The sequence below is a fragment of the Haliotis cracherodii genome, unplaced genomic scaffold (assembly GCF_022045235.1).
Source record: "Haliotis cracherodii isolate W230 unplaced genomic scaffold, xgHalCrac1.p SCAF_23, whole genome shotgun sequence".
NCBI lineage: Eukaryota > Metazoa > Mollusca > Gastropoda > Lepetellida > Haliotidae > Haliotis > Haliotis cracherodii.
The window spans coordinates 11076623-11104241 of NW_027266279.1; the positions used below are offsets into that span (position 1 = coordinate 11076623).

Sequence of the window (27619 nt, forward strand, 5' to 3'; positions counted from 1 at the left end):
GTTTAGGGTTTAACACCAGCTTTGTAATCCCCGCATCAGTTCATCGTTTCCTATCAGTTTATTAATATGTCACTAATGGGAGGCTATGGATCGACCCATCAGCCTGTGTTTACATATCGTCCCGCTCCGTGATAAGCCGAATGTTGGTCGGTTGGTTTTTTGTTTTACGCCGCACTCAGCAATATGCCAGCTATATGACGGCGGTCTGTAAATAATCGAGTCTGGACCAGACAATCCAGTGATTAGTATCATGCGCATCGATCCACGCAATTGGGATCGATGACATGCATCAACCAAGTCAGCGAGCCTGACCACCCGATCCCGTTAGTCGCCTTATACGACCAGCATAGTCGCCTTTTACGTCAAGCATTGGTTGCTGAAGACATATTCTGACAAGCCGAATATAGACACGCGAGTGGTGACGAAGAGGCTACCACAGCTACTATCGACTTAGTCTTAAGTTCAGCGATTTCAGTCAACCTCTTTTGAAGATTTCCCTTCAGTGAGCATAACGTAATCACGGGAGACATAGGTTTCAGACTGCTTTCACCAGCCGTCTTAAAAAAATAAGCTTTGTATATGTCAATGCCTCGACGTCACTAGGCATTCATCAGGAAGGAAGACACGGGTTTTTTGGGTGAAGTTAACCTTGACTACGTCAGTGACACACAGTTCCTTAACCGCAGCACATGTGTTCCAAATGTATTTTTTGGACCGAACGTTGTGTACAGTCATGTAATGTCAAGTATACATCAATACAAGGTAGTCTGTATGTTAGGGCTGGGACGAGTCCAAATTGACTACCTGGGTACCCATATCGCTATTACCCGACCCTACCAGGGTACCCGTTACAGGGCTCAAGAGTTTGGTACAAAATGTACGATTGGAAATAGTTTTAGGTTAGCCCTGGTAAAATGTATTTAAATATATGTATAAAACGATCTGGTCATACATACACTGAAGTTGACTGAAGTGTTATTTTTTTTAAACCTATAAAGGTCAGAAGCAATGGTGCTTAGGCTGAAAGAAATGCGAACATTAGTGACTTGTAGTGTAACCATAGAGTTCTAGATAATTTTTTTTATGATTAAACAAGATATCACGTAACTAACCACGGGTCCGGGTAGTCCTGTGGGTACCCGGGTCATACTCAGTACCCATCCGACCCGAGTACCCGAGTTACCCGTCCTAGCCCTACTGTATGTCAATACTTAACCATTAGTGAGTGAGTTTGGTTTTATGCCGCTTTTAGCAATATTCCAGCAATATCACGGCGGGGGACACTAGAAATGGTCTTCACACATTGCACCCATGTTGGGATTCGAACCCGGGTCTTCGGCGTGACGAGCGAACGCTTTAACCAGTAGGCTACCCGACCGCCCACTTAACCATTAACACTGCAGTATGGTGTGGGTAGTAAGACAAGGTTTTTTCCTTCTCCGTGCGATCTGAAGGCACTTATTGATATACAAATTAGGGAATAATTAATAAATCCTACCATGCACTCAATTTATATGGACTTTCAATAAAGTTAAGATACCAGCAAGAGAGAAACAGCTATATTTGTACTGATAGAAGATTAGTAAACGAAATCGTATAGGAAGATTAATAAATGAATAAAATATCAACAATTTCCTGGTACACGTATACAATGTATTAATGTTTCAAAGAAACTGGTTGCCATTAATTCCCTTAAAACAGAAAACCAACAAGCTTCTTGTGTAATTAATCTTATGTTATTTTGTCGTCTTCTCTATTGTTAGTGGGTCGGTATTAGGCAAACTGCATTAGAGTTATTTCCCTTTGATAGTAAACTGAAAATGGCTGCTTTCTTGGATATCTTTTCTTTTCCACCAAATTTTGACATTCAGTAAGTTGTAATTATTTTCAAAGTTCACTTGCTTGATGTATAGACGCGTAGGCTTGTTGCTAGTTACGTCTCTGAACAATTATTCCAAGACTGCCAGTGTGACATGTGAACGACCAGCATTACACGAGATATGTTTGGTTGTCAAAGTACTAGACCTATGTCAAAAACGAAACGGAACGCTTTAAGAAAAGGAATCAGTAGTTACTAGCTAGTGGGTAGTTTTATAGGGTGTCAACATATTTCCACTGACAATGACAAAACAAGTTGCCAGTAGTTTCTCATATGTGCTTTTATTATTTTTCGATTATTACTCACAACTTTGAAATAATAAAAATATGGATGGCTTTTTACATTGATTCAAAATGTGCTCATTATGGACTATAATCTCTACTGGTCCGATGACTAGTTGTCAGATTGTTGACTCTAATTAGCATCTGGTGACAATACGCCGTAATTAAATAAGCGCTGAGGAGACGACTGAGAGTTGAAGTAAATGTTGCCATAAACTTCTCGTTTTCTTGTATTCTTTTGATTGCACAATGACTGCAGAAGGGCAATGAAAGTGCAACTTGTAATGTAAAAAGTACTGGATATAATGTTTTTTTTTTTCTTTATTGCATTTTGCAAAATGCATCATTTAAAGTTTGACAGCTGTTACCATCGATAAACAGAGGTTGTTATTTGATATCCATGGTACAATTCATGTCTTTTTAAATGAGCCTGTAGGGATTCTGTTTAGAATAACAATGTATACTTGTCATAAGAGGTGACTAAATGAAACAAGTTTAAGTGACTTGGTTGATTGCTAATTCTCACACAGTAACAGCTGGATGTTGCCTGAGATATCAATCCCTGGTTGATGTGGTCCAAATTTGATCATTTTCAGAATGCTGTGACATACCTGAAATATTGCTCATTGCAGTGTCACAAAAAACAAACAATAACACTCTTTTTGCCGGATGGGGTCAGAGAAATTGAAACGGAAATTGTTGAATTATAGTTCACAAGTCTGTAACTCTAATTTCATATTTGGGATACCTGGCTGGCTCAGTCATCAATGGGTGCTGTTATGTGCAATGAATCCTCTGATCGTGGGTTTGAACCACAAATTCACCTTAATTTTGATTCTTGATAACGTAACATTGTGATGTGTTTTCTTACAAGTAGTGAACTTGACCTGTTTCAATTTGATTAGGTTTTCCTCCCACATCAAGCGAACATGTCGTGATATAACTGAAATACTGTTAAAGAGTTGAACCCCAAGTCATCTTAATGTTTTCTAAGGGGACACTTTTCAATATTTACGGAATATTGACTGACTGGAGCCAAAAGCCACAATCAGAAAATGAAATGAATCAATTATTTAACCTTAACTTTATTTTCATTTGCTTGACTGCATTTTTTTGGATGGATTAGAAATATAAAATGATAAAAGCAGCAACTTGTAGCTATTAACATTTTTATGATTTTCAGTCAAATAATTTTGTATGTATACAACATGATGTAGTCTCTGGACACTACAAACACGTTATTTAGAAAAATAAAACGTTTTCTGACTGAATGAAATAGCTGAACGTGTCACTTTAAAAGAGAGTAGGGCAACACAGGGATCCGGAAATATCTTTTTTGCCAATTAGACATTTGCATTTTGGTCACGCCCACCTCATATCTGAGTTGCTAGACGTATGTGAACAAAAAGAATAAACTCAAGTGTCACTTTCATAACATATATAGTGTTCCCTCACTATTGCGCGTTCAATACCTCAGTTAAAGCACATGGTAACAATTGACTCCCAAAATTTACTTACATTTTTAATAAATTCAAGGTTTACACTGACAATATGTTTTTCCCCCTCTCAAAAAACATTATCAGCTGATCACCGCGAGCACGTAACACCGGAAATACAGTCAACAAATCCAAACTGAAATACACAATCCCATTATTATACTATCACTGGGGCGACATATTATTTTGGTATCATGAACTTCAAACAAATTTAACATTTCATTTTTCCATACCATCCAACCAACCCAAACATTTTTATGCCGGATTAAAGAATCTAATTGAGCTAGACACATTTATTTTTCTTACCACCTATACTTTTCAAACTGTTTGTAAACGTTACAAAAAAAGAAGTTTTGTTTAAGTTTCTCCTAGAAACCTGTGTTAAACTTATTTGTATTTGCCATTTCAGCACTCTTCCAAACAGAGACAGAAAAGTATGTGTTGTCTCCATCATTGGAAAAAGTCGTCTGAATGGATTTGCAACCAAAGCTTCAATATTAAACCCAATCCTAGAGAGAGATGTATTCATGGTTTGTATTTTGAAATAATATTCTTACATTGATGAACGCTTTGTGTGGTATCTGGGGTAGAATGAGGGCCCAGCATATTAATGTTATGATAGTGGATTGGGTGATCGGGCTCTTGGATCCGGTTTGTTTGTTTGTTTGTTTGTTGTTTAACGCCGCACTCAGCAATATTCCAGCTATATGACGGCGGTCTGTAAATAATCGAGTCTGGACCAGAAAATCCAGTGATTGACATCATGAGCATTGATCCGCGCAATTGGGATCGATGACATGCATCAACCAAGTCAGCGAGCCTGACCACCCGATCGCGTTAGTTGCCTCTTACGACAAGCATAGTCGCCTTTTACGGCCAGCATGGGTTGCTGAAGACCTATTCTATCCTGGAATCCTCACGGGTCTCTTGGATCCGGTGGTTAAATGAATGTCATCATACACATATTGCAGGAATTGTTGCTCATAATATCAGTCACTGATTCGCCAGGTCCAAACTCGATTATCTGCAGGACACTGTGATCTGGCTGAAATATTGCTAACAGCATTGATGGACAACATTGACCCACACACTGATTTCCGAAAAATATCACATCTGTACACATTTCTGTGCTGATATTACCTGTTTGAATTCTGAAGCAGAATAGGTACTCCTGTCACCATTATTGACAAAAGAACTGACCAATGAGAATCGAGTGGTTATAATGTGTGACGTGGTATGGATCCCCATGGTGATTCGAGATAAGAAAAGGTCAGTAATACATAAGTCACTCCTTATGCTGCAATTGTTGTACAAAAGGTGAGAAATTAATAATAATAATAAGTGCATTTATAATGGGCCAGATTACATTCACCAAGTGGATGCTCAAAGCGCTACACTATTATTACCCCGATCAATGGATCAGTGAGCACTCAATTTTCATTCTCAGCTCCCTGGGGAGTATACAACCCAAGCTGCCTGTGAGGCGTTAGAAGGTTAACAGCCACATGACCATCTCATCCATCTCATCCATCTCATACCCACTCACTGCTGGGTGAACAGAGGCGCATTTCGAACAAAGTCACTTGCCTACGGAGACACCGCACGTGCTACATGTGCTTCAGTGTGGGCCAGGACCGAAGCCTAGAAACTCTCAGGAGTCAAGCTGCTGAACGTGGTCACCCATCCAACTACTCTCTGAGACCAACGTTGCTTAACTTCCCCTGATTTGTGATCTGTGCGCCCTGCACAGGACCACGTGCCACAAATTAAGGAACATTCAGCATTTACCGTATTCGACGTAATAAGCGCCCAGGGCACTCTCAAAATAAGAAATAGGGGGCTCTTATTAGAATATTACTTTGGTGGAAAAAACAGAGTTGAAAGATAAATTTCATGGTTTATGCTGACAGTCTGAACTGTTTATATACGACAGATACATTTTTCCAGAATATATATGCCCATAATTAAGTGTGCATATTACCCACGAGTATGTATTATACGCGAATAAATAAGTGTTGTGTACATTGATCAATCGGAAGGGGGGCTAATTGGGATTGTTCACTAGCCAATATATTAGCAAATATCGCCGTGGGCGCTTATTAGAGCGGGGCGCTTATTACGTCGAATACGGTATTTGGATTTAGTAAAGATATATATGTACTTAATTTTGTTGTTTGTTTCACAGGGAGGAGACAGCTACATAGGTGGCCAAATTGACAAGGTAAATATTACCATCATATACTACATTGATATAGACCAGACATTACGGACCGCCACCGTGGTCTAGTGGTAGAGCGTCCGCCCATAGAGCGGAAGGTCCGGGGTCCGATCCCCGGCCACGTCATACCAAAAGACGTTAAAAGATGGTACTTGTTGTTACCCTGTCTGGTGCTCGGCATTAAGGGGCTTAAACAAGGACTGGTCGTCTCGGAGTCGGTATACTGTGTCTGAGTGGGGTATTCATGTTAATCTGCGGCATGGTATCTCAGTGAGCTAGCACTATAAATCGGCATCAGTCCGGAATAGTACAAGTAGCCACACAAACACACACACATAAATGCACGTCGCTATGTAAGTGCAATTATCTTGGATGCGATGTTAAACCCCATTTCACCTCACCTCACCACACGGTCCGATTTGTTACTGATTTCTTTGTCAGTGTGCAGAAAATAGGCCAAAAATTAAAGATAAACATAGGTATCGAACTATCGATCATTTATTACAGGGGTGGGTAGGTCAGAGATTTGACCCTTCCCATGTCCTTGTACATTTTCTCATGGCCTTGAAAAGACAAAATGAAAAAGTACTTAATATTTTATCATAACCCATTTTTCATGACCCTCCACTAGAAACTGCCATATTGTTTGGTGACCCTCCCCTGTTTCCTTCTGATCCGACCCTTTAAAAAATGACCGGTCCCTTAGATTTTAATGATGGTTAAAGAGAGGAAAGATCTTAATGTGAAAAAGCCTGTTGCTGGCTGTTATTGTTATTATATCGACTCTTGTCAGGTGAGTTTAGTAGACCTTATCAAATGTTACTAGACTCACGCTTTGACCTGTGGCTAAAGTCACAGACTGCTGTTGATTTGGATGTTTCTTGTTGATTTTTTTAAAAACTGAAAAATGAGAGTGCGGCAAGTAGATATTTGAAATCAAGTAGGAATTTTATGATAAGATTGTTAAAGTGCAAGTATCATGAAAAATAGTAACAGATTTTTCTTACATCATTACAAAGCCATTATCATGTACAATACAATCGCCAACAATGAAAGTGTGAAAACTTGAAGTTAGCGCTGTTGCGCTTAATTAAAAGAACATATTTGGAGGTCTGTATTTGTCTGCAAGGTGATTGAATATCACCACCAGCCAGGTACATAACTCAACCCAAAAAAAGTTCTAGAATCTGTACTTTACTAAGAAAGTGTTATCCCAAATATAACATTAGTTACATTTGACCACTTTCTATATGGCATTGTGTATTCATAGCTTTCGGCCATGGGAGCCGTGCCAATTTACACTTGTTGGGGGTGTACTCAAAGTATGTGATCTAGACTACCAGTTGTCGGACTTTCTTTTTTGTGGACTCAAAGTATGTGATCTAGACTACCAGTTGTCGGACTTTCTTTTTTGTGGACTCAAAGTATGTGATGTAGACTACCAGTTGTCGGACTTTCTTTTTTGTGGAAGGCTCGGTGGCTGAGTGGGTTAGATCGCTGACTTTGTTTAGGGCGATTAGGTGCCTCACCCTGGCAGGTGTGGGTTCGAATCCCGGACGGGACTCAACCCAAAAAAGTACTAGAATCTGTACTTTACTAACAAAGTGTTATCCCAAATATAACATTAGTTACGTTTCATTAGTTGTTGGGAGACCTGTGTTGTACACAGTGATCCCTCACTACAATGCAACCTTTGGGGTCCAAATAATCATCAATCCCAGTTGCATGATGTTAATCACTGGATGTCTGGTCCAGACTCGATTATTTGCATACCGCTGTCATATAGCTGGAATATTGCTGAGTGCGGCGTAAAACAACAAACCAACCAAGCAACCAAATCATTAATGAGCATTATTGACGATGAGCGGTTTAACCCAGGTGGAGTCGTCGGGGGTAGATGACCAACAAACCAAAACATAAGTCCAGATAAACAATGAACACCTTTTTATAACCAAATATCATAATAGGATTAAAATGTGTACTTCAGTTCGGATTTGTTGACTGGTATTTCTGGTGTTACGTGATCGCAGTGATCAGTTTTTTGAGAAGGGGAAAACATTGTGTCATTGGAAAACTTGAGTTTATTAAGAATGTAAGTAAATTTTGGGAGCTGTGCTTTACCCTGCTATAACTGAGTTAGCGCTATATTAAAGAGCGCAATAACGAGGGAACACTGTATATGATGCTGGTACTGATTCCATGTATGTCACGACTATGGCTAGTAGGGGTGTCATAAAGTAAATTAATTGAATGAATGCTGTTCAATAATAATAAGAATAGTAAGGCCTATTGCTGATGCTGTGTACTTGTCGTGGGGTGTAATTTTGTTTGTCTGCCATTCCATTGCCGGTTCAACAATTATATGCACCCGATTCATACTTTTTATGTCACCACATGCTGTCCGTGTGTTGACAAAATGCCATGTCTTTCCTATGATGAAGAAATAATAGACTGCCATTAAATGGTCTTGAATGACTACCGGAGATTTCTTTGTCTTCTTTTCAAGGGAAATGTCAAGTAACATTGATTTATTGTGTAATATGTAATTTTAGCATGTTTAGCATTGTAAGAGATTCTCCTTTTCAATTTTCGGGGTGTAGGTTCCTCACACCCCTACCCCATCAATCTGTGACATGAACATAGACATCGATTGATCTTTGTAGCCAATTGGTGATAATTAACCAGAACGGTATTTGTCTCACCTACAGTCACTCATCTCACAACAACATGTAGCTGCAGTAGATTGTTACATAATGTTTGCCAGCAGCCAGTCCAGGTATCATTACATACTCTGCCATGTGTACAGTGTAATGTAACACGTTAGTAAGTGACACGGATTCACAGAGTCTGAAATGTCGCTTCATCTTTGAAGTAGGGGCACGGGTGGCCCAGTCGTCTAAGGTGCCACGATTCGCTGTGCAGAGTTGCGTCCCTTGGGCACGCCAGAAACCTATGATTGTGGATTCGAATCCCGGTTCGCCCCGATTATGTTTCTAGGTTTGTCAGCACCATACCCGTGCTCGTGGGTTTCACCGAAGTGGTAAACGTCTAAGACCTGCATCACTTCGGGCTTTCCTCCCACATTAAGCTGACACGCCGCGATATGACTGGAATACTGTTAAAAGCGGCGTTAAACCCAACTCTCTCTCTCTCTGTGTTCATGACCTGACAACTGTTGGATTTCAGGGTGACATTGAGTGTTTCTACGACAGCGACACCCAAGTAGTGTACCTCCACCACAAGTCCCTCGGGGATACACACACCCTCGTGGAGAGATGTCAGAAGATCCTCAACAACAAGACAGGGGTAACATAAATTAAAGGAAAATATTCTGTAATGCATCATCCCTGTGGAGATTCTGAGGCAGATGCTGAATTTCCATGCTCGTCATGAGATTGTTGTTTTGTGTGATTGTTTGTTGTTTAACGCTGCACTCAGCAATATTCCAGCTATATGACTGCGGTCTGTAAATAATCGAGTCTGGACCAGACAGTCCAATGATTGACAACATGAGCATCGATCCACGCAATTGGGATACGATGACATGCATCAACCAAGTCAGCGAGCCTGACCACCTGATCCTGTTTGTCGCCTCTTACAACAAGCATCGTTGCCTGTTACGGCAAGCATGGGTTGCTGAAGACCTATTATACCCTGGATCTTTACGGGGTGCTCATCATTCGAGCTGACTAACATGAGTATTGGGTGGTCACAGTGTGGGGCCAGGCTGTGTCTCTATACCCGAACTGTGTGGGCAGATGCTCATGATTTTCACCACTGGTTTGCATGGCCCCATGGACAGGATTCTGTCAGCAACAGCGACATTAGGGGCGGTTGGGTAGCCTAGTGGTTGAAGCTTTTGCTCCTCATGCCGAAGAACCGGGTTTGATTCCCGACGTGGAGATAATGGCTAAAAAATAATATGGCTAAAAGCGGCGTAAAACCATACTCACTCACTCAACAGCGACATTCACTGATGTTCGCTTGTCACGCCATAGAACCGAGTTCTTTACCCAAACGTGTTCAGTGTGTGAAGTCAATTTTTCATTTCCCCCTCCCTGATATTGCGCCCTGTGAAGATTCCGGGGTAGAATCAGGGGGGTCTTCAGCAACACATGCTTGCCGTAAAAGGCGACTATGCTTGTCGTAAAAGGCGACTAATGGGATCGGGTGGTCAGGCTCGCTGACTTGGTTGATGCATGTCATCGATCCCAATTGCGTGGATCGATGCTCATGATATCAATCACTGGATTGTCTGGTCCAGACTCGATTATTTACAGACCGCCGTCATATAGCTGTAATATTGCTGAGTGTGGCATTAAACAACAAACCAACCAACCAACCAACCAACCAACCAACCATGATATTGCATAAAAACAGACTCACTCACTCACAGATCATAAGGTCATCTCCTCCCACATGACCTCTGAAACGGTCCTATCACTTGACTATTGTTGAATAACAATATGCTCTATGGTGTCATGACATGGCGAGATTTTCTGGAATTTGTTATGGAACCATTTGTATTCTGAGTTAAGGTAAATCTGGTATTTTTGTTGTTATCGTTATTTCTTTTGGTTTTCAGGATATTGTGGCCTTGTGGGAAGATGAGGACTTTAAATATGCTAAGACGATTCTACTCCTCTTAAATATTTCCCACATTGTGTTGGTGAGTATTCCAGAAGTATTAAGGTCACAGTTCCCACAAATGTGTCTCCAGCACCTCATTGTTTGTTTATTAAGGCGAAGGCTTGAGATTAACACCATTCATTCACTTGATACAGATAATCCGTAATTCCTCGTAGAGCTTGTTAGTTATTGTCTAATTCTGTACCTAGAACGAAGATTGTTACCATGGTAACAAACAGTGGAGAATACTTAAGAACTATCATTTTTATGATGTTAAAACTGGTTACTGGTTTAAAAGGTGAGGTTATTTTGTCCATCACGTTTCCTTTTTCCTTCAATTGAAGCTTGAAGGTGCATTGCAAGCGATTGGAATGTCTTTTTCAGCTGTGTCACCCAGGCAACACGTTTGACATCAGCTATGTGAAGCTGTTCAGGAGTCTGGATGCTGTCAGGTGCGTGTTGCTGTGTGTTGCTGTGTTTGATGAGTGTTGCTGTGTGTTTGCTGTGTGTTGCTATGTGAAGCTGTTCAGGAGTCTGGATGCTGTGCGTGTTGCTGTGTTGCTGCGTGTCGCTGCGTGTCGCTGCGTGTTGCTGTGTGTTTGCTGAGTGTTGCTGCGTGTTGCTGTGTGTTTGCTGTGTGTTGCTGAGTGTTGCTGTGTGTTTGCTGTGTGTTGCTGCGTGTTGCTGTGTGTTGCTGTGTGTCGCTGCGTGTTGCTGTGTGTTTGCTGTGTGTTGCTGTGTGTTGCTGTGTCGCTGTGTGTTTGCTGAGTGTTGCTGTGTGTCGCTGCGTGTTGCTGTGTGTTTGCTGTGTGTTGCTGAGTGTTGCTGTGTGTTTGCTGAGTGTTGCTGTGTGTCGCTGCGTGTTGCTGTGTGTTTGCTGTGTGTTGCTGAGTGTTGCTGTGTGTTTGCTGAGTGTTGCTGTGTGTTGCTGCATGTTGCTGTGTGTTTCTGTGTGTTTGATGTGTGTTTGATGAGTGTTGCTGTGTGTCGCTGCGTGTTGCTGTGTGTTTGCTGAGTGTTGCTGTGTGTTTGCTGTGTGTTTGCTGCATGTTGCTGTGTGTTTGCTGTGTGTTTGCTGTGTGTTGCTGTGTTTTGCTGAGTGTTGCAGTGTGTTGCTGCATGTTGCTGTGTGTTACTCTGTGTTGCTGTGTGTTTGCTGAGTGTTGCTGTGTGTTGTTGAGTGTTGCTGTGTGTTGCTGTGTGTTGTTGTGTGTTGCTGTGTGTTGCTGTGTGTTGTGTGTTGCTGTGTGTTTGCTGCATGTTGCTGTGTTGCAGTGTGTTGCTGCATGTTGCTGTGTGTTGCTATGTGTTGCTGTGTGTTTGCTGTGTGTTGCTGCATGTTGCTGTGTTGCCGTGTGTTTGCTGCGTGTTGCTGTGTGTTGCTATGTTTTGCTGTGTGTTTGCTGAGTGTTGCTGCGTGTTGTTGTTTGTCGCTGTGTGTCAAAGGATTGTATAGGTGAAGGTCCGGGTAGAGAATAAGTCTTCAGCAACCCATGCATGCTGTAAGAGCCAACTAACGGGTTCAGTTGGTCAGACTTTCTGATTTGATTGATGCATGTCATCATATACCAGTTGCATAGATCGATGCTCATGATGTTGGTCACTGGATTGAAACAAACAAAAAGATTGTATAGAGAAATTGGGGAATACACGGCTCTAGTGAGTTTTACCAGACAAAAATAATTGCATCCTAAATACAATACAAATTTAGAATGGGGGACTCAGGTAAATCCCAGCAGTCTGTATTCAGTGTGTGTCTCATCTCCAGCAGGTTCAAAGTCAATCTCATTAAAATCAGATCTTAGTTCTCGCTACCACTAAACAAAGGACATAATTGGTCATGTCAGAACGACATTTCATCCAACCAATCAGATCGTCACTTACCAGATTAGGAAAGTGACAGTTGGAATGTGTTTTCCACTCATGAAACCTCAATTTTGGGGGGGTAATTCAAATGACAGTTGCTGTCTGTACGACTGACAACATCATCGTCTATCTCTCAGTGGGATGAACATTTGAACGGAAGTGACTTTACATAGCCAGTGGGAAGTACTGCCATGCAATCTAGGCCATCTACTGACATTCCTGAATGTTCTTTTGTTCAGTTTTCAGTTTTAGTTAGTTGATATTTATCAAAGCGCAGTCTGGATGGAAGTAGCCAGATTGAAAGTAGTGCTGTAAAGCTCGAGAAAGCAGCTTTCTGATTGGCAAATGTCAGTCATTTCATTGGTCGGTCAAAGTTCGCGAAAGGTCGTTCTGATTTGGCCTGTAATCAGATCTTTGTTTAGCGATAGCGAGAACTAAGATCTGAGTTTAATGAGATTTGCAGAAAGTTACCTTCCTACTAAATATTATAATAATATTATTGCATCAAATTCGACCAATTTTCCCGCCTGAATGAATTTCTTGTTTTAAGAAATCCTTCCTGAATATTATCATAAGAAAATTCAATGATTTGAATTAACTCCATGTCTTTTCTTTTCTTTGTAAGTGTTTCACATCCTTAAAGCACTTAACATCGATCCAGAAACTATTGAGCTACGACCATAACGGGTGTGAGTTTCGGAGCCAAATGCACTCATAATCAGGATTATGGCTTGTGTCCTTGACAAATAATTCATATAATTCGTGATCATGGGGGTCGTTGGCCACACTCACTGACTGACTCAGTCACAAGCGAGTATGTATTGAGTTTTCTATCAGTTAGGGGGCACGGGTGGCCCAGTTGTCTAAGGCGCCACGATTCGCTGTGCAGAGTTGCGTCCCTTGGGCATGCAGGAAACCTATGATTGTGGGTTCGAATCCCGGTTCGCCCCAGTTATGTTTCTTGGTTTGTCAGCACCATACCCGTGCTCGTAAGTTTCACAGAAGTGGTAAACGTCTGAGGCCTGCATCACTTCGAGCTTTTCTCCTACAAAAAGCTGACACGCTGTGATATAACTGGAATACTGTTAAAAGCGGCGTAAAACCCAACTCACTCACTCTTTCAGTTATGTTTTGTGTTCAGAATGAAGCTGCAGACCTTCATGACAGAAACACTTCAAGGACTGTCCATATCTAAGGACTGGTTGCTAGGAGCTCGACCTTGTTCGCCCCGCCTGCTGTTTTATTTTGACACACCGACTTTTGAGATGGCCCCTGATGACATCGACACAGGAAAACCCAGGGCTTTGGTACAGTGACATTATTAACATTTATTCCTTTTAGGTAGTTGACAAAAAGCAAATGAATATACATTCATTAATATCAGTGGTGAGCTGAGGTGAAATGGGGTTTAACACAGCGTCCAAGATTATTGCACTTATATAGTGATGTGCATGCACATGTGTGTGGCTGCTTGTACTTGTCCGGACTGATGCAGATTTATAGTGCTAGCCCACTGAGATACCATGCTGCAGTTTAACATGAATACCCCACTCAGACACAGTATACTGACTCCGAGCCGACCAGTCCTTGTTTTATCCCCTTAATGCCGAGCGCCAGACAGGGTAACAGGGTAACAACAAGTATCTTTTAACGTCTTTTGGTATGACGCGGTCGGGGATCGAACCCCGGACCTTCCGCCCTCCGGGCGGACGCTCTACCACTAGACCACGGAGGCGGGCAAATATCGGTGGTCTCAGGTCACTCAGTGATAGAAGTTTATCATTGGACAAAATTAGTCTTTACTTGCTATACGTCTTCATCTTTGTCATGCAGGACAACCTCATTACATGAACCCATGTCACTACATAGCATGATTAAGGCAGATGTATTGTTTAAATGATAATGGAATATTTGTTTGTTTTTCATTTCACAGAAAAATCCACCACTTAAGAGACTTGTGCACAATATTGAAGACCAGATCTACAGAATATTGAGAAAGTCGAGAATCATTACAAATATCAGGTAAATACTTGGGGATGCTTCAGTTTTGAAAGGTTACGAGTTTGAATAGTGGCTTGTATTGTCTTTAGAACTGAGTGCTGTATATTCTTAATTTGTCTGATATTCCTATGCCCCATCCAAATGCTTTTTATCAATATTTTGGAAGACTTTGGAACAGTAAATATTATGTCCTTTGAAATACAACAAATTGATTAATCTGAGAATATGTTACCGCAGGCAAAGGCACCAAATATTTCTGCATTTCATTTTCTTGTGCTCTTATGTGTGGTGCTTTATTATGTCTGCCTACATCATGTCTGCTGGTGCCATGTCTGCTGGTGCTACATCTGCTGGTACCATGTCTGCAGATGCCACATCTGTTGGCATCATGTCTGCTGGTGCCATGTCTGCCGGTGCCACATCTGCAGGTGCCATGTCTGCCGATGCCACATCTGTTGGCATCATGTCTGCTGGTGCCATGTCTGCCAGTGCCATATCTTCAGGCATGTCTGCTGGTGCCATTTCTGCTGGTACCATGTCTGCTGGTACTATGTCTGCTGGTGCCATGTCTGCTGGTGCCATTTCTGCTGGTACCATATCTGCTGGTGCCATGTCTGCTGGTACCATGTCTGCTGGTGCCATGTCTGCTGGTACCATGTCTGCTGGTACCATGTCTGCTGGTGCCATGTCTGCTGGTACCATGTCTGCTGGTGCCATGTCTGCTGGTGCCATGTCTGCTGGTACCATGTCTGCTGGTGCCATGTCTGCTGGTACCATGTCTGCTGGTGCCATTTCTGCTGGTACCATGTCTGCTGGTGCCATGTCTGCTGGTACCATGTCTGCTGGTACCATGTCTGCTGGTACTGTGTCTGCTGGTACTATGTCTGCCGGTGCCAAATCTTCTGGCATGTCTGCTGGTGCCATGTCTGCTGGTGCCATGTCTGCTGGTACTATGTCTGCCAGTACTATGTCTGCTGGTGCCATGTCTGCTGGTGCCATGTCTGCTGGTGTCATGTCTGAACTTAAATTGGTACACAATCACATAATGTATCACCTGATATTGCTGTTGTATTGCTGTTGAATTGTCTGTGCAGCAACAACTCACTGTTTGCTGTGCCCGCCAACCAGGAGTTTGTGTACGTCAACAGTCGACCGAATGAAGCCACTGACCCCATCACCGTGTTCCTACAGAACCTCCGCATCAACTCGGCTGTTGCCAAAGATTCAGGTAAAGATGGAGATCAGGAATGTTAATTTTATTCTCAGGTTTACCAGTTTCATAGCTGACTCCACATATGTGTGAATGGCGTAAACTTGAAAGTAGAAACATGTCTCAGATATTGTGATCTCCATTTGACTCCCACTACGTGTATTACCAATAGACTGAGACATGATGATAAGTTGTAGTAGCTTGTACACACGTGTTTGGACGTTACATGACGGGGTTTTATCTAGATCTGCTCAGAGGCCGATTATCAGACCAAAGCCTGCATCACCCGATTTCTCAGAATTTACTAAAAAATAACATCTTAATTGTCCCCCGCCACGCGAAAGTGCAAAGCGGGGGATATAGTATTCACGACCGTCCGTACGTCCGTACATCTGTCCGTACGTCCCACCTGTTTGTTGCCGCGATATCTCAAGAACTAAACACTGGATTGCCTTCATATTTGGAACTATGGTGTATATACAGACTCCGCAGACACCAGTCACTTTTGTTGACCTTGACCCCATTTTCAAGGTCACAGCAGGCAAATCTGCTTTTGGAGTTGGAAAACGGTGTTGCCGCGATATCTCAATAACTAATCGCTGGATTGTCTTCATATTTGGTACTATGGTGTGTATACATTTCGTCACTTTGTGACAAATACTTGTTTTTTTTACCTTACCTGATGCTTCACAGTGCTTTAGCTTCCCTACCTTAACAAACAGATAGTACTGGAACAGAGAGACGGTTAAAACAGAGTACCGCCCATGCCCCGATTCCCCGGAGTTATCCACCTCTCCTGTACTACCTCATATTCTTTCCTGTCATGGGCCTAGTCATCTAAGGCACCGCAATTCGCTGTGCAGAGTTGCGTCCCTTGGGCACGCCAGAAACCTATGATTGTGGGTTCGAATCCCGGTTAGCCCCGATTATGTTTCTGTCTTAAAACCAGAAATGAAAATTATGATTTTCAGGATTCAGTTATGATAGACTTCTTGAAAGTCTGCTTTAGCAACGCACAGTCTCATTAAGATCAGAATATTTTACTGTGATAGGATACCTCTCTGCATGAAGAAATTAAAAAATTTCTGTAGCTGAATCATTTTAGAAAGCTAACATCCAATTGGCTGGAGAATCCACCCTACTTTCATTTTTGCGGTCAAAGTTTGCTCTCGGTTCACCTAATGTGACCCCCTCTGGAGGTCTTCTCAGAGTGGTATCATATGGGGGTTTATCACATGATTTAAATGAGAATTGTACCTAGCCTGATTATGATACCTGTAACCTACAAGGCAAACTTGCTTGACTTGTTTATTGTTCCTGGAGGCGAAGATGAAGATAATTAAAATATGTTAGATTGTATCTATTTCTGATCAGATGATCAGATTATATATTACTATGATAACACATCTGGTTCATATCACAGAGTCGCCACGTAGTCGCAGCTATGCGACCAATCGACGCACAAACCAGGCATCTGGGGACACACTGAGGACCACGGTGACAATGTTCAGTCGACCAGAGAACAGCTTCAAGGAGTTCCTTTGGCAGCACATAGACCAGGCTTTCACCAAGGGCTTTGATGACAATGTCGGTAGAAACCCAGTCCCTGCCGTGTTTGAGGTGAATGAATGTGTCTTTTTTAGTATTCTACCCATACTTGTCACTCATGGTGATTCCAGAGTAGAATAAGTCCTAAATACCCATACTTGTCACTCATGGTGATTCCAGGTTGGAGTAGGTCCCCAGTACCCATGCTTGTCACTCATGGTGATTCCAGGGTAGAATAAGTCCTAAATACCCACGCTTGTCACTGATGGTGATTCCAGGGTAGAGTAGGTCCCCAGTACCTGTGCTTGTCAGTCATGGTGATTCCAGGGTGGAGTAGGTCCCCAGTACCCATGCTTGTCACTGATGGTGATTCCAGGGTGGAGTAGGTCCCCAGTACCTGTACTTGTCAGTCATGGTGATTCCAGGGTAGAGAAGGTCCCCAGTACCCATGCTTGTCACTGATGGTGATTCCAGGGTAGAGTAGGTCCCCAGTACCTGTGCTTGTCACTGATGGTGATTCCAGGGTGGAGTAGGTCCCCAGTACCCATGCTTGTCACTGATGGTGATTCCAGGGTAGAGTAGGTCCCCAGTACCTGTGCTTGTCACTGATGGTGATTCCAGGGTGGAGTAGGTCCCCAGTACCCATGCTTGTCACTGATGGTGATTCCAGGGTGGAGTAGGTCCCCAGTACCTGTGCTTGTCACTGATGGTGATTCCAGGGTGGAGTAGGTCCCCAGTACCCATGCTTGTCACTGATGGTGATTCCAGGGTAGAGAAGGTCCCCAGTACCCATGCTTGTCACTGATGGTGATTCCAGGGTAGAGTAGGTCCCCAGTACCTGTGCTTGTCTCTCATGGTGATTCCAGGGTAGAGTCGGTCCCCAGTACCCATGCTTGTCACTGATGGTGATTCCAGGGTGGAGTAGGTCCCCAGTATCCATGCTTGTCCCTCATGAGGATTCCAGACCTCATCTGTTGCTATCAACCACTGGCAGGCATGTCCCAACTACATTATTAGCAGGCTATTGTAATACAGGTGGAACATTGCTGACTGAAAAGTGATATAGCATCAGGTTCACGAGCATGAGATGCACACTGTGTTTCTTCTTGCAGATGGCCAGCAGTGAGACATGGTTTGCTGTGGCTATTCGGCTATACAAATTCTTCTTCTCGGACTCCCCTGAAGGGAAGGTGTCAACCCACCTCACCACACTCAGATCCCTGCTGGAGACAGACGTCAGGTTCTCAGAAAAGTAAGACATCTTTAATAGAGTTTTAATACCAAATCACGCACACTGGGACAACATCATGTGCTCATCCTAAGAAATATACAGTGTTAATGGTGAGGTGACATCGGGTTTAACATGGCATTCAAGATTATATACTATCTTTTAACCTCTTTTCGTATGATGAGGCCAGAGGACAAAACCACAGACTGTCCGCCCTCGGGGCAGACACTTTATCCACTAAACTACGGAGACGGTTATAGTGTTAATGGGATCTTTCAGATAAATAATACTACTCAAAACAAGTTAAGGAACACCCACAATTGGAAGGCTGTGTGTTGCAAGACCAACCAGCCATGACAGATTAACTATAGTCATATACAAATGGGTGTTCTTTAACTGCTTTTGAGTAGTATATATGAATCACAAAATGGCATGAATGCTCAACTTTTTTGTTACAGTGCTAGCAGTGTTTTAGTGTTGATTCTAACACTGTTATAAACAATACTTTGTTTGAGATCTTTTAATGCCACTCAAAGATTAAGATTTTTATTTAAGAAATATTTTTTTCAAATGAAGTATTACCATACTGTTTCTATGAAAAAATGATAAGGGGAGCTTACTTTGACAGTGTGAACCATTTTTGTTCTGTCTCCTGTAGCCGATGCTCCAAGATCTTGCCACTAGCTGAGAGTGCCTACCAACAAGACTTGCCTCAACACTACATCACCACCTACCATCTGTCTAAGGTGAGTGGCCAATATCATGGTGTGAGAATGTAATCGGAAACCATCAGACTATCTGCAAAATCATCATGAGAATATCATAAAATTTTCTTGACAAAATCATGAGAGTATTATGACAGTATCAGAATGTGACGATCAGAATATCATCGAAATATCACAATGTCATTACAATATCATCAGAATACCATCACAGTGTTATCAGAATACCTTCAAAATATCACCCATTAGAATATTTTCAAACTATCATAATGTCATCACTATTTCATCAGAATGTCATCAGCGTGCCAGCAGAATATAACAGAATATTGTCACAATGTCATCACTTATATCATCAAAATGTTGTCAGAATATCACCATGTCATCTGAAAAGCATAACAATGTAATTTTTTTCTGTTGCTTTTTACCAATTTGCACAGTTCACTGTTTTACAAAGCGGTGATAACATTATCAGAATATTATCACAATCACATCTAAATATGACAGTGTCATCAGAATATCATCACAGTGTCATCAGCTAAACATAATAGTCTGGTTAGTGATACCTTGCATCTACCATTCTGTACAGTACACAATATGGATCACTATACGATACATGAGAATTTGACACTGTATTAGACGTTTGCCAGGATCGCCTAGAAACTCAACCATGTGAGTAAACTGAGTCATAGCTGTAGTTGATAATTGTTTTGCATAATTTGTAACATGGCCCCTTCGTTCATGGTTTGTTTGTATGTTGTTTAATGCAGCAATGTTCCAGCTATTTGACGGCAGTCTGTAAATAATCGAGTCTGGACCAGACAATCCAGTGATTGACATCATGAGCATCAATCCTTGCAATTGAGACTGATGACATGCATCAACCAAGTTAGTGGCCTCTTACGACAAGCATAGTCGCCTTTTGCGGCAAGCATGGGCTGCTGAAGACAGTGTCTAAGGACAAACCTGTGTGTTTGTATTAATCCATTTGAATTTGTCTTCATTTAACTTGTTATTCCAGCTAGCTCAAGCGAAGCGCGTGTTCGCCCAGTTTGCGCGAGGTCCTGCGTTTGACAAGTACATGGTGCAGCTGGAGGAGGCATGCGAGACCTGGTGGAAGTCAGGACACCAGCAGTGTGAGGCTGTCAGTCTCACCGGCAACCTGTGTATGAACCCTGTAAGTCAGTCTCACCAGCAACCTGTGTATGAACCCTGTCAGTCTCACCAGCAACCTGTGTGTGAACCCTGTAAGTCTCTCCGGCAACCTGTGTATGAACCCTGTAAGTCTCACCGGCAACCTGTGTATGAACCCTGTAAGTCTCACCGGCAACCTGTGTATGAACCCTGTAAGTCAGTCTCACCGGCAACCTGTGTATGAACCCTACTAAGTCAGTCTCACCAGCAACCTGTGTGTGAACCCTGTAAGTCTCTCCGGCAACCTGTGTATGAACCCTGTAAGTCTCACCGGCAACCTGTGTATGAACCCTGTAAGTCTCACCGGCAACCTGTGTATGAACCCTGTAAGTCAGTCTCACCGGCAAACTGTGTATGAACCCTACTAAGTCAGTCTCACCAGCAACCTGTGTATGAACCCTGTAAGTCTCACCAGCAACCTGTGTATGAACCCTGTAAGTCTCACCGGCAACCTGTGTATGAACCCTGTAAGTCAGTCTCACCGGCAACCTGTGTATGAACCCTGTAAGTCTCACCGGCAACCTGTGTATGAACCCTGTAAGTCAGTCTCACCGGCAACCTGTATATGAACCCTGTAAGTCTCACCGGCAACCTGTGTATGAACCCTGTAAGTCTCACCGGCAACCTGTGTATAAACCCTGTAAGTCTCACCGGCAACCTGTGTATGAACCCTGTAAGTCTCACCGGCAACCTGTGTATGAACCCTGTAAGTCTCACCGGCAACCTGTGTATGAACCCTGTAAGTCTCACCGGCAACCTGTGTATGAACCCTGTAAGTCAGTCTCACCGGCAACCTGTGTATGAACCCTGCAAGTCAGTCTCACCGGCAACCTGTGTATGAATCCTGTAAGTCAGTCTCAACAGCAACCTGTGTATGAACTCTCGTGTTGTAGCTATGAGATCCTCGATGTTGTAGCTGAGTCCTCCATGTTGTAGCTATGAGTCCTCCATGTTGTAGCTATGAGTCCTCTATGTTGTAGCTATGAGTCCTCCATGTTGTAGCTATGAGATCCTCCATGTTGTAGCTATGAGTCCTCCATGTTGTAGCTAAGAAATCCTCCATGTTGTAGAAATGAGTCCTCCATGTTGTAGCTATGAGTCCTCCATGTTGTAGCTATGAGTCCTCCATATTGTAGCTAAGAAATTCTCCATGTTGTAGCTAAGAAGCCTCCATGTTGTAGCTGAGTCCTCCATGTTGTAGCTATGAGTCCTCCATGTTGTAGCGGAGTCCTCCATGTTGTAGCTATGAGTCCTCCACGATGTAGCCGAGTCCTCCATATTGTAGCCATGAGTCCTCCATGTTCTAGCTATGAGTCCTCCATGTTGTAGCTATGAGTCCTCCATGTTGTAGCTGTGAGTCCTCCATGTTGTAGCTATGAGTCCTCCATGTTGTAGCTATGAGTCCTCCATGTTGTAGCTATGAGTCCTCCATGTTGTAGCTATGAGTCCTCCATGCTGTAGCTATGAGTCCTCCATGCTGTAGCTATGAGTCCTCCATGTCGTAGCTGAGTCCTCCATGCTGTAGCTATGAGTCCTCCATGTTGTAGCTATGAGTCCTCCATGTTGTAGCTATGAGTCCTCCATGTTGTAGCTATGAGTCCTCCATGTTGTAGCTATGAAATCCTCCATGTTGTAGCTATGAGTCCTCCATGTTGTAGCTATGAAATCCTCTATGTTGTAGCTATGAGTCCTCCATGTTGTAGCTATAAGTTCTCCATGTTGTAGCTGAGTCCTCCATGTTGTAGCTATGAGTCCTCCATGTTGTAGCTATGAGTTCTCCATGTTGTAGCTATGAGTCCTCCATGTTGTAGCTATGAGTCATCCATGTTGTAGCTATGAGTTCTCCATGTTGTAGCTATGAGTCCTCCATGTTGTAGCTGAGTCCTCCATGTTGTAGCTGAGTCCTCCATGTTGTAGCTATGAGTCCTCCATGTTGTAGCTATAAGTTCTCCATGTTGTAGCTGAGTCCTCCATGTTGTAGCTATGAGTCCTCCATGTTGTAGCTATGATTTCTCCATGTTGTAGCTATGAGTCCTCCATGTTGTAGCTGAGTCCTCCATGTTGTAGCTGAGTCCTCCATGTTGTAGCTATGAGTTCTCCATGTTGTAGCTATGAGTCCTCCATGTTGTAGCTATGAGTTCTCCATGTTGTAGCTATGAGTTCTCCATGTTGTAGCTATGAGTCCTCCATGTTGTAGCTGAGTCCTCCATGTTGTAGCTATGAGTTCTCCATGTTGTAGCTGAGTCCTCCATGTAGCTGAGTCCTCCATGTTGTAGCTGAGTCCTCCATGTTGTAGCTGAGTCCTCCATGTTGTAGCTATGAGTCATCCATGTTGTAGCTATGAGTCCTCCATGTTGTAGCTGAGTTCTCCATGTTGTAGCTATGAGTCCTCCATGTTGTAGCTGAGTCCTCCATGTTGTAGCTGAGTCCTCCATGTTGTAGCTGAGTCCTCCATGTTGTAGCTATGAGTCCTCCATGTTGTAGCTGAGTCCTCCATGTTGTAGCTGCACCGGCTGCTGACAGAGGAGGAGACTGATGCCAACAATGTCCTCCCTGTGTCCAGTCACTCCAGCCAGCTCAAGTCCAAGGCAGCCTGTAACTGTGGCCAGACTCAGGCAGACAAGGACGACCCGTTTGATCACATGGTAACATTGTCCTTTACAACTTAATATTGACATTTCAACAGGAGAGGTTTCGTTTTCACTGATGGTACATTTTATCACAGTGAATCTTTGTTCCTGAATTGTCCCAAGCAACCTTTACCAGTTGTAAGAAGCGACCAAATGGATTGAATAGATTAAAACTAAGCCGGAAAAGCAATCCGCTGTGGACACCCTCACTTGATTTCCTGAAACACATTATAACTTTATATCTTGCCTCACCTTGTTACATTTTGTCCCGTATGGGTAATGTATTCAGTAACATTAGGAAAGGCCAGGCAACAGACTCTTAAGGAAAGATGACGTCTCAGACAAGAATTACTTCCCTCTGATAAAGAAAATTCCACAATCTAGCTGACCGATGGATTGTGACGAAAGTCAATCACTGTTCGAGAAAGTAGAATTTATTTGTGTCAACAATTGTCGTTTTGTCTATATGTACTTACGCGACTGTCTAAGAGCAGATTTCAGTTGGAACTATATTGACTGGCGTCACTGTCCAACAAGCTCATCACTGACCATGTAAAGTAATATAGAGATGTGCAGATTCCAGGAAAACTTGCCATGTCACTGTTTTGTGAGAAAAGCTTTTTGACGAAAGTTTAAAAATATAGAGAGGCTATCATGCTTTAGTGTTTAGGCATGGAAGATATCCTGTGTTTGGAAGCTAAAGCTTGCAAAATACAATGTTTGTTCCTGATGCATTCTCCAAAATCACATGAAAAACGCATGAAAACCTCTACATATCACTCACTCACCCTGCGACCCATGAAGATTCCGGGGTAGAATACGTCTTCAGCAACTAATACTTGCCGAAAAAGGCGACTATGCTTGTCGTAAAAGGCGACTAACGGGATCGGGTGGTCAGGCTCGCTGACTTGGTTGAGACATGTCATTGATCCCAATTGCATGGATCGATGTTCATGATATTAATCACTGGATTGTCTGGTCCAGACTCGATTATTTACAGACCGCTGTCATATAGCTTGAATATTGCTGAGTGCGGCGTTAAACAACAAACCAACCGACCAACCACTCACCCTGCTTTGATTTCTGTGTTTCCAGTACGCCAACTATGAGTTTTACAAAGCCTTGGAGGAAACATGTTGCAGCAAACTGGAGCACATGGACTTTCCAGTGTTCAAACCCAGCACGAGCGAGGTCCGAGCAGGTCAGGTGACCCCTGTGGTGGCCAAGGCACCTCACCTGAAGACAGGGCTGAGGGACAGTCTCAAGTCGGAGGGGACAGGATCCGGTCTCACTAACCTCAGTCTCGCTCTCAGTTTAGGTAGGTGATTTCAAATATGGGCGCCTTGATATGACCAGGGTGCCATTGTGCAAAATAACCTTAGCACTATGACTGTCAGTGAGTTGGGTTAAATGCCGCTTTTAACAGTATTCCAGTTATATCGTGGGAGAAAAGCCTGAAGTGATGCAGGTCTCAGGCATTTACCACTTCGGTGAAACCCACAAGCACGGGTATGGTGCTGACATACCTAGACACATAATCAGGGTGAACCGGGATTCGAACCCTCAATCATAGGTTTCTGGCGTGCCTAAGGGACGCAACTCTGCACAACGAATCGTAGCGCCTTAGACGACTGGGCCACCCATGCCCCCTACGACTGTCATAAGTCTATGTTTAAGGTATGGGAGTTATGATCACCTTAGCGCTAAGATCGCTTTGTACCATGTTACCCTGATGTTTTCACTCCATATTTGCCCTGATAATAATCCTTGATCCATCATCATAATGCCTGTGCTTGTTGGTTTCACCAAGATGGTAAAAATTCTTAGACCTATGTCAATTTAGCTTACCTCCAAACATTAATTGAGGCTTTTGACTCAGAATTCACCCCACAGGCGAGGTAACATTAGTGCCAAGCCAAAACGTCAAAACAAGTTATTTTACCAAGTAAAAGAGGCATATGGAAGACAAATCCAATATGATCCACTAGGGAAATATTAGTGACGAAAAGTAATCATCATCAAGGAGTTTTAGTAGCCATTTAGGAGTTGGAAGAACATGGAACTTGAATCTTTTATCTGGATATCAACCTCCTTTTTGTTTCTTGCAATGTTAAAGGGCTACTTGTTGCTCCTTCATCAGGCGATGAAGTGGCAAGAAGTTGCCCTGAAATGCCGTTACAAACAAGAGAGAAGTTGTTATTTTAGTTTCAATGTCTTCATCATCAAGATGTTTTGAAAAGTGACACCCGTTTTCTTGAGAACACTTTCCACGTCTGTGAATTCTTGTTAGCCTGCTTCAATCTGGTATTAACTTGTCATGTTTGGTACCACAGTATTTGTAGTTCTGTTGACCATTGAGCCTCTAGTGCACCAACCTTTACCGAGATGGCGTCTACATTTCCCCACAGCACAGTGATGAGACAGTCCACACTGGACAACAAAGGGAGTGGAGAATAAGAATATAAGGCTAAAGAAAATAAGTCTTGGTTCTCAGGCACCGCCCGCATCATCATAAAGTTCGCCAATTTTGTTTATATTTCAATTTTTATTTTAAATATATAAAAAAGTCCACCTTGTATTCTAGTATTTTACTGATCAAGGGATTCTTTTATGTAGGGAGGCCCTCTCCCAGGTTGATTGTACACAACTGTTTTATTGATTACACAACTGTTTATTAGTTACTACCCCCAACCCCCCAAAAAGACACCGCCCACCCGCACTATATTTTTAAAAACCATTGCCTGAGAACCAATTCTTGTATTTTTTTAAGCCTAATTTAAGAAATAAATAATTCTAAAGTCTTACACAAGTATTGTTTATTGGCTGCAAGAAACAATGATAAAGGAGCCAGAATGAAATAATTTGTTTTTAAACAGATCATAGGATTACTCCCCTTCTATTGACCTACTTTGATGTTTGTTAAATTACTTTTATTAGTTGACTGAAAGATAATGTATTTTTGTCCACAATTTATGAGTTTTTCGTTTGCAGATCTGTAAACAAAGTAATTAAAAGAAACACGTAAACAATGAGTTGTGTCCTGTGCAGGTCAGTCTGGGGGAAGTGACCTCACATACGGTCATCGGAGTGAGTCGAGTCTGAACCCAGAAAACAGTCAGCAGGCTGACCCTGGCCACCAAACGGAGACGTCCGAGCCAGAGCAGGTGCAGCAGCATCCAGGTGAGCTATACTGCAGCGAGATATACTTGATGCCTAGATCTGTAGTGAGATATATTTACACCTAGGTTTGTAGCGAGATATATTTTACACCTAAGCCATCACACACAGACTACCAGAGCAGGTGCAGGATCCAGGTCTAATATACTTCTGTAGCAAGATAAACTTTACACCTAGGTCTGTGACAATATATACTTTACACTTACACTTGATGCGATATATATTATACACATAGGTCTGTAGCGATATATAATTTACACTTACATCTGAAGCGATATATATTTTACACCTAGGTCTGTAGCGATATATAATTTACTCTTACATCTGAAGCAATATATATTTTACACCTAGGTCCATAGGAATATATACTTTACACCAAGGTCTGTAGCAAGATATAAATTTACACCTAGGTCTGTAGCGATATGTACTTTACACCTAGGTCTGTAGCAAGATATATTTTACACCTAGGCCATGACACTGAAACTGCGGAACCAGAACAGGTGCATCCAGGTGAGCTATAGTTTTGTAGCGAGATAACTTTACACCAGGTCTTTAGTGCTGTTTTCTTTACACAAGATCTCTAGTGCTGTATACTTTACACCAGGTCTGTAGTGCTATATACTTTACACCAGGTCTGTAGTGTTGTATACTTTACACCTTGGTCTGTAGTGTTGTATACTTTACACCAGGTCTTTAGTGCTGTTTTCTTTACACAAGATCTCTAGTGCTGTATACTTTACACTTAGGTCTGTAGTGCTGTATACTTTACACCTTGGTCTGTAGTGTTGTATACTTTACACCTTGGTCTGTAGTGTTGTATACTTTACACCTTGGTCTGTAGTGCTGTATACTTTACACCTTGGTCTTTAGTTCTGTATACTTTACACCTTGGTCTGTAGTGCTGTATACTTTACACCAGGTCTGTAGTGCTGTATACTTTACACCAGGTCTGTAGTGCTGTATACTTTACACCAGGTCTGTAATGCTGTATACTTTACACAAGATCTCTAGTGCTGTATACTTTACACCAGGTCTGCAGTGCTGTATACTTTACACCTTGGTCTGTAGTGCTGTATACTTTACACCTTTGTCTGTAGTGCTGTATACTTTACACCTTGGTCTGTAGTGCTGTATACTTTACACCAGGTCTGTAGTGCTGTATACTTTACACCTTTGTCTGTAGTGCTGTATACTTTACACCTTGGTCTGTTGTACTGTATACTTTACACCTTGGTCTGTTGTACTGTATACTTTACACCAGGTCTGTAGTGCTGTATACTTTACACCTTGGTCTGTTGTACTGTATACTTTACACCTTGGTCTGTAGTGCTTTATACTTTACAGGAAGGTCTGTAGTGCTGTATACTTTACACAAGGTCTGAAGTGCTGTATACTTTACACTTTGGTCTGTTGTACTGTATACTTTACACCTTGGTCTGTAGTGCTGTATACTGTACACCTAGGTCTGTAGTGCTGTATACTTTACACCTAGGTCTGAAGTGCTGTATACTTTACACCAGGTCTGTAGTGCTGTATACTTTAC

At 42.4% G+C, this 27619-nt stretch overlaps 1 protein-coding gene across 1 annotated transcript in view; it reads left to right on the top strand.

Annotated features, from left to right (window-relative positions):
* The first annotated feature begins 1814 nt into the window (after nucleotides 1-1814).
* Nucleotides 1815-27619, top strand: part of LOC139471609 (nonsense-mediated mRNA decay factor SMG8-like) — a 32673-nt gene continuing 6868 nt past the window's right edge. Inside the window, exons 1-17 of the mRNA XM_071253989.1 lie at nucleotides 1815-1870; nucleotides 4066-4186; nucleotides 5842-5877; nucleotides 9061-9180; nucleotides 10460-10543; nucleotides 10888-10955; nucleotides 13511-13676; nucleotides 14303-14391; nucleotides 15465-15598; nucleotides 17004-17200; nucleotides 18241-18380; nucleotides 19015-19102; nucleotides 20097-20252; nucleotides 22774-22914; nucleotides 23995-24217; nucleotides 25948-26079; nucleotides 26545-26586. Of these exons, the coding sequence (XP_071110090.1) occupies nucleotides 1821-1870; nucleotides 4066-4186; nucleotides 5842-5877; nucleotides 9061-9180; nucleotides 10460-10543; nucleotides 10888-10955; nucleotides 13511-13676; nucleotides 14303-14391; nucleotides 15465-15598; nucleotides 17004-17200; nucleotides 18241-18380; nucleotides 19015-19102; nucleotides 20097-20252; nucleotides 22774-22914; nucleotides 23995-24217; nucleotides 25948-26079; nucleotides 26545-26586 (1987 nt within the window). The 5' untranslated portion in view covers nucleotides 1815-1820. The remainder of the gene's footprint in view (nucleotides 1871-4065; nucleotides 4187-5841; nucleotides 5878-9060; nucleotides 9181-10459; nucleotides 10544-10887; nucleotides 10956-13510; nucleotides 13677-14302; nucleotides 14392-15464; nucleotides 15599-17003; nucleotides 17201-18240; nucleotides 18381-19014; nucleotides 19103-20096; nucleotides 20253-22773; nucleotides 22915-23994; nucleotides 24218-25947; nucleotides 26080-26544; nucleotides 26587-27619) is intronic.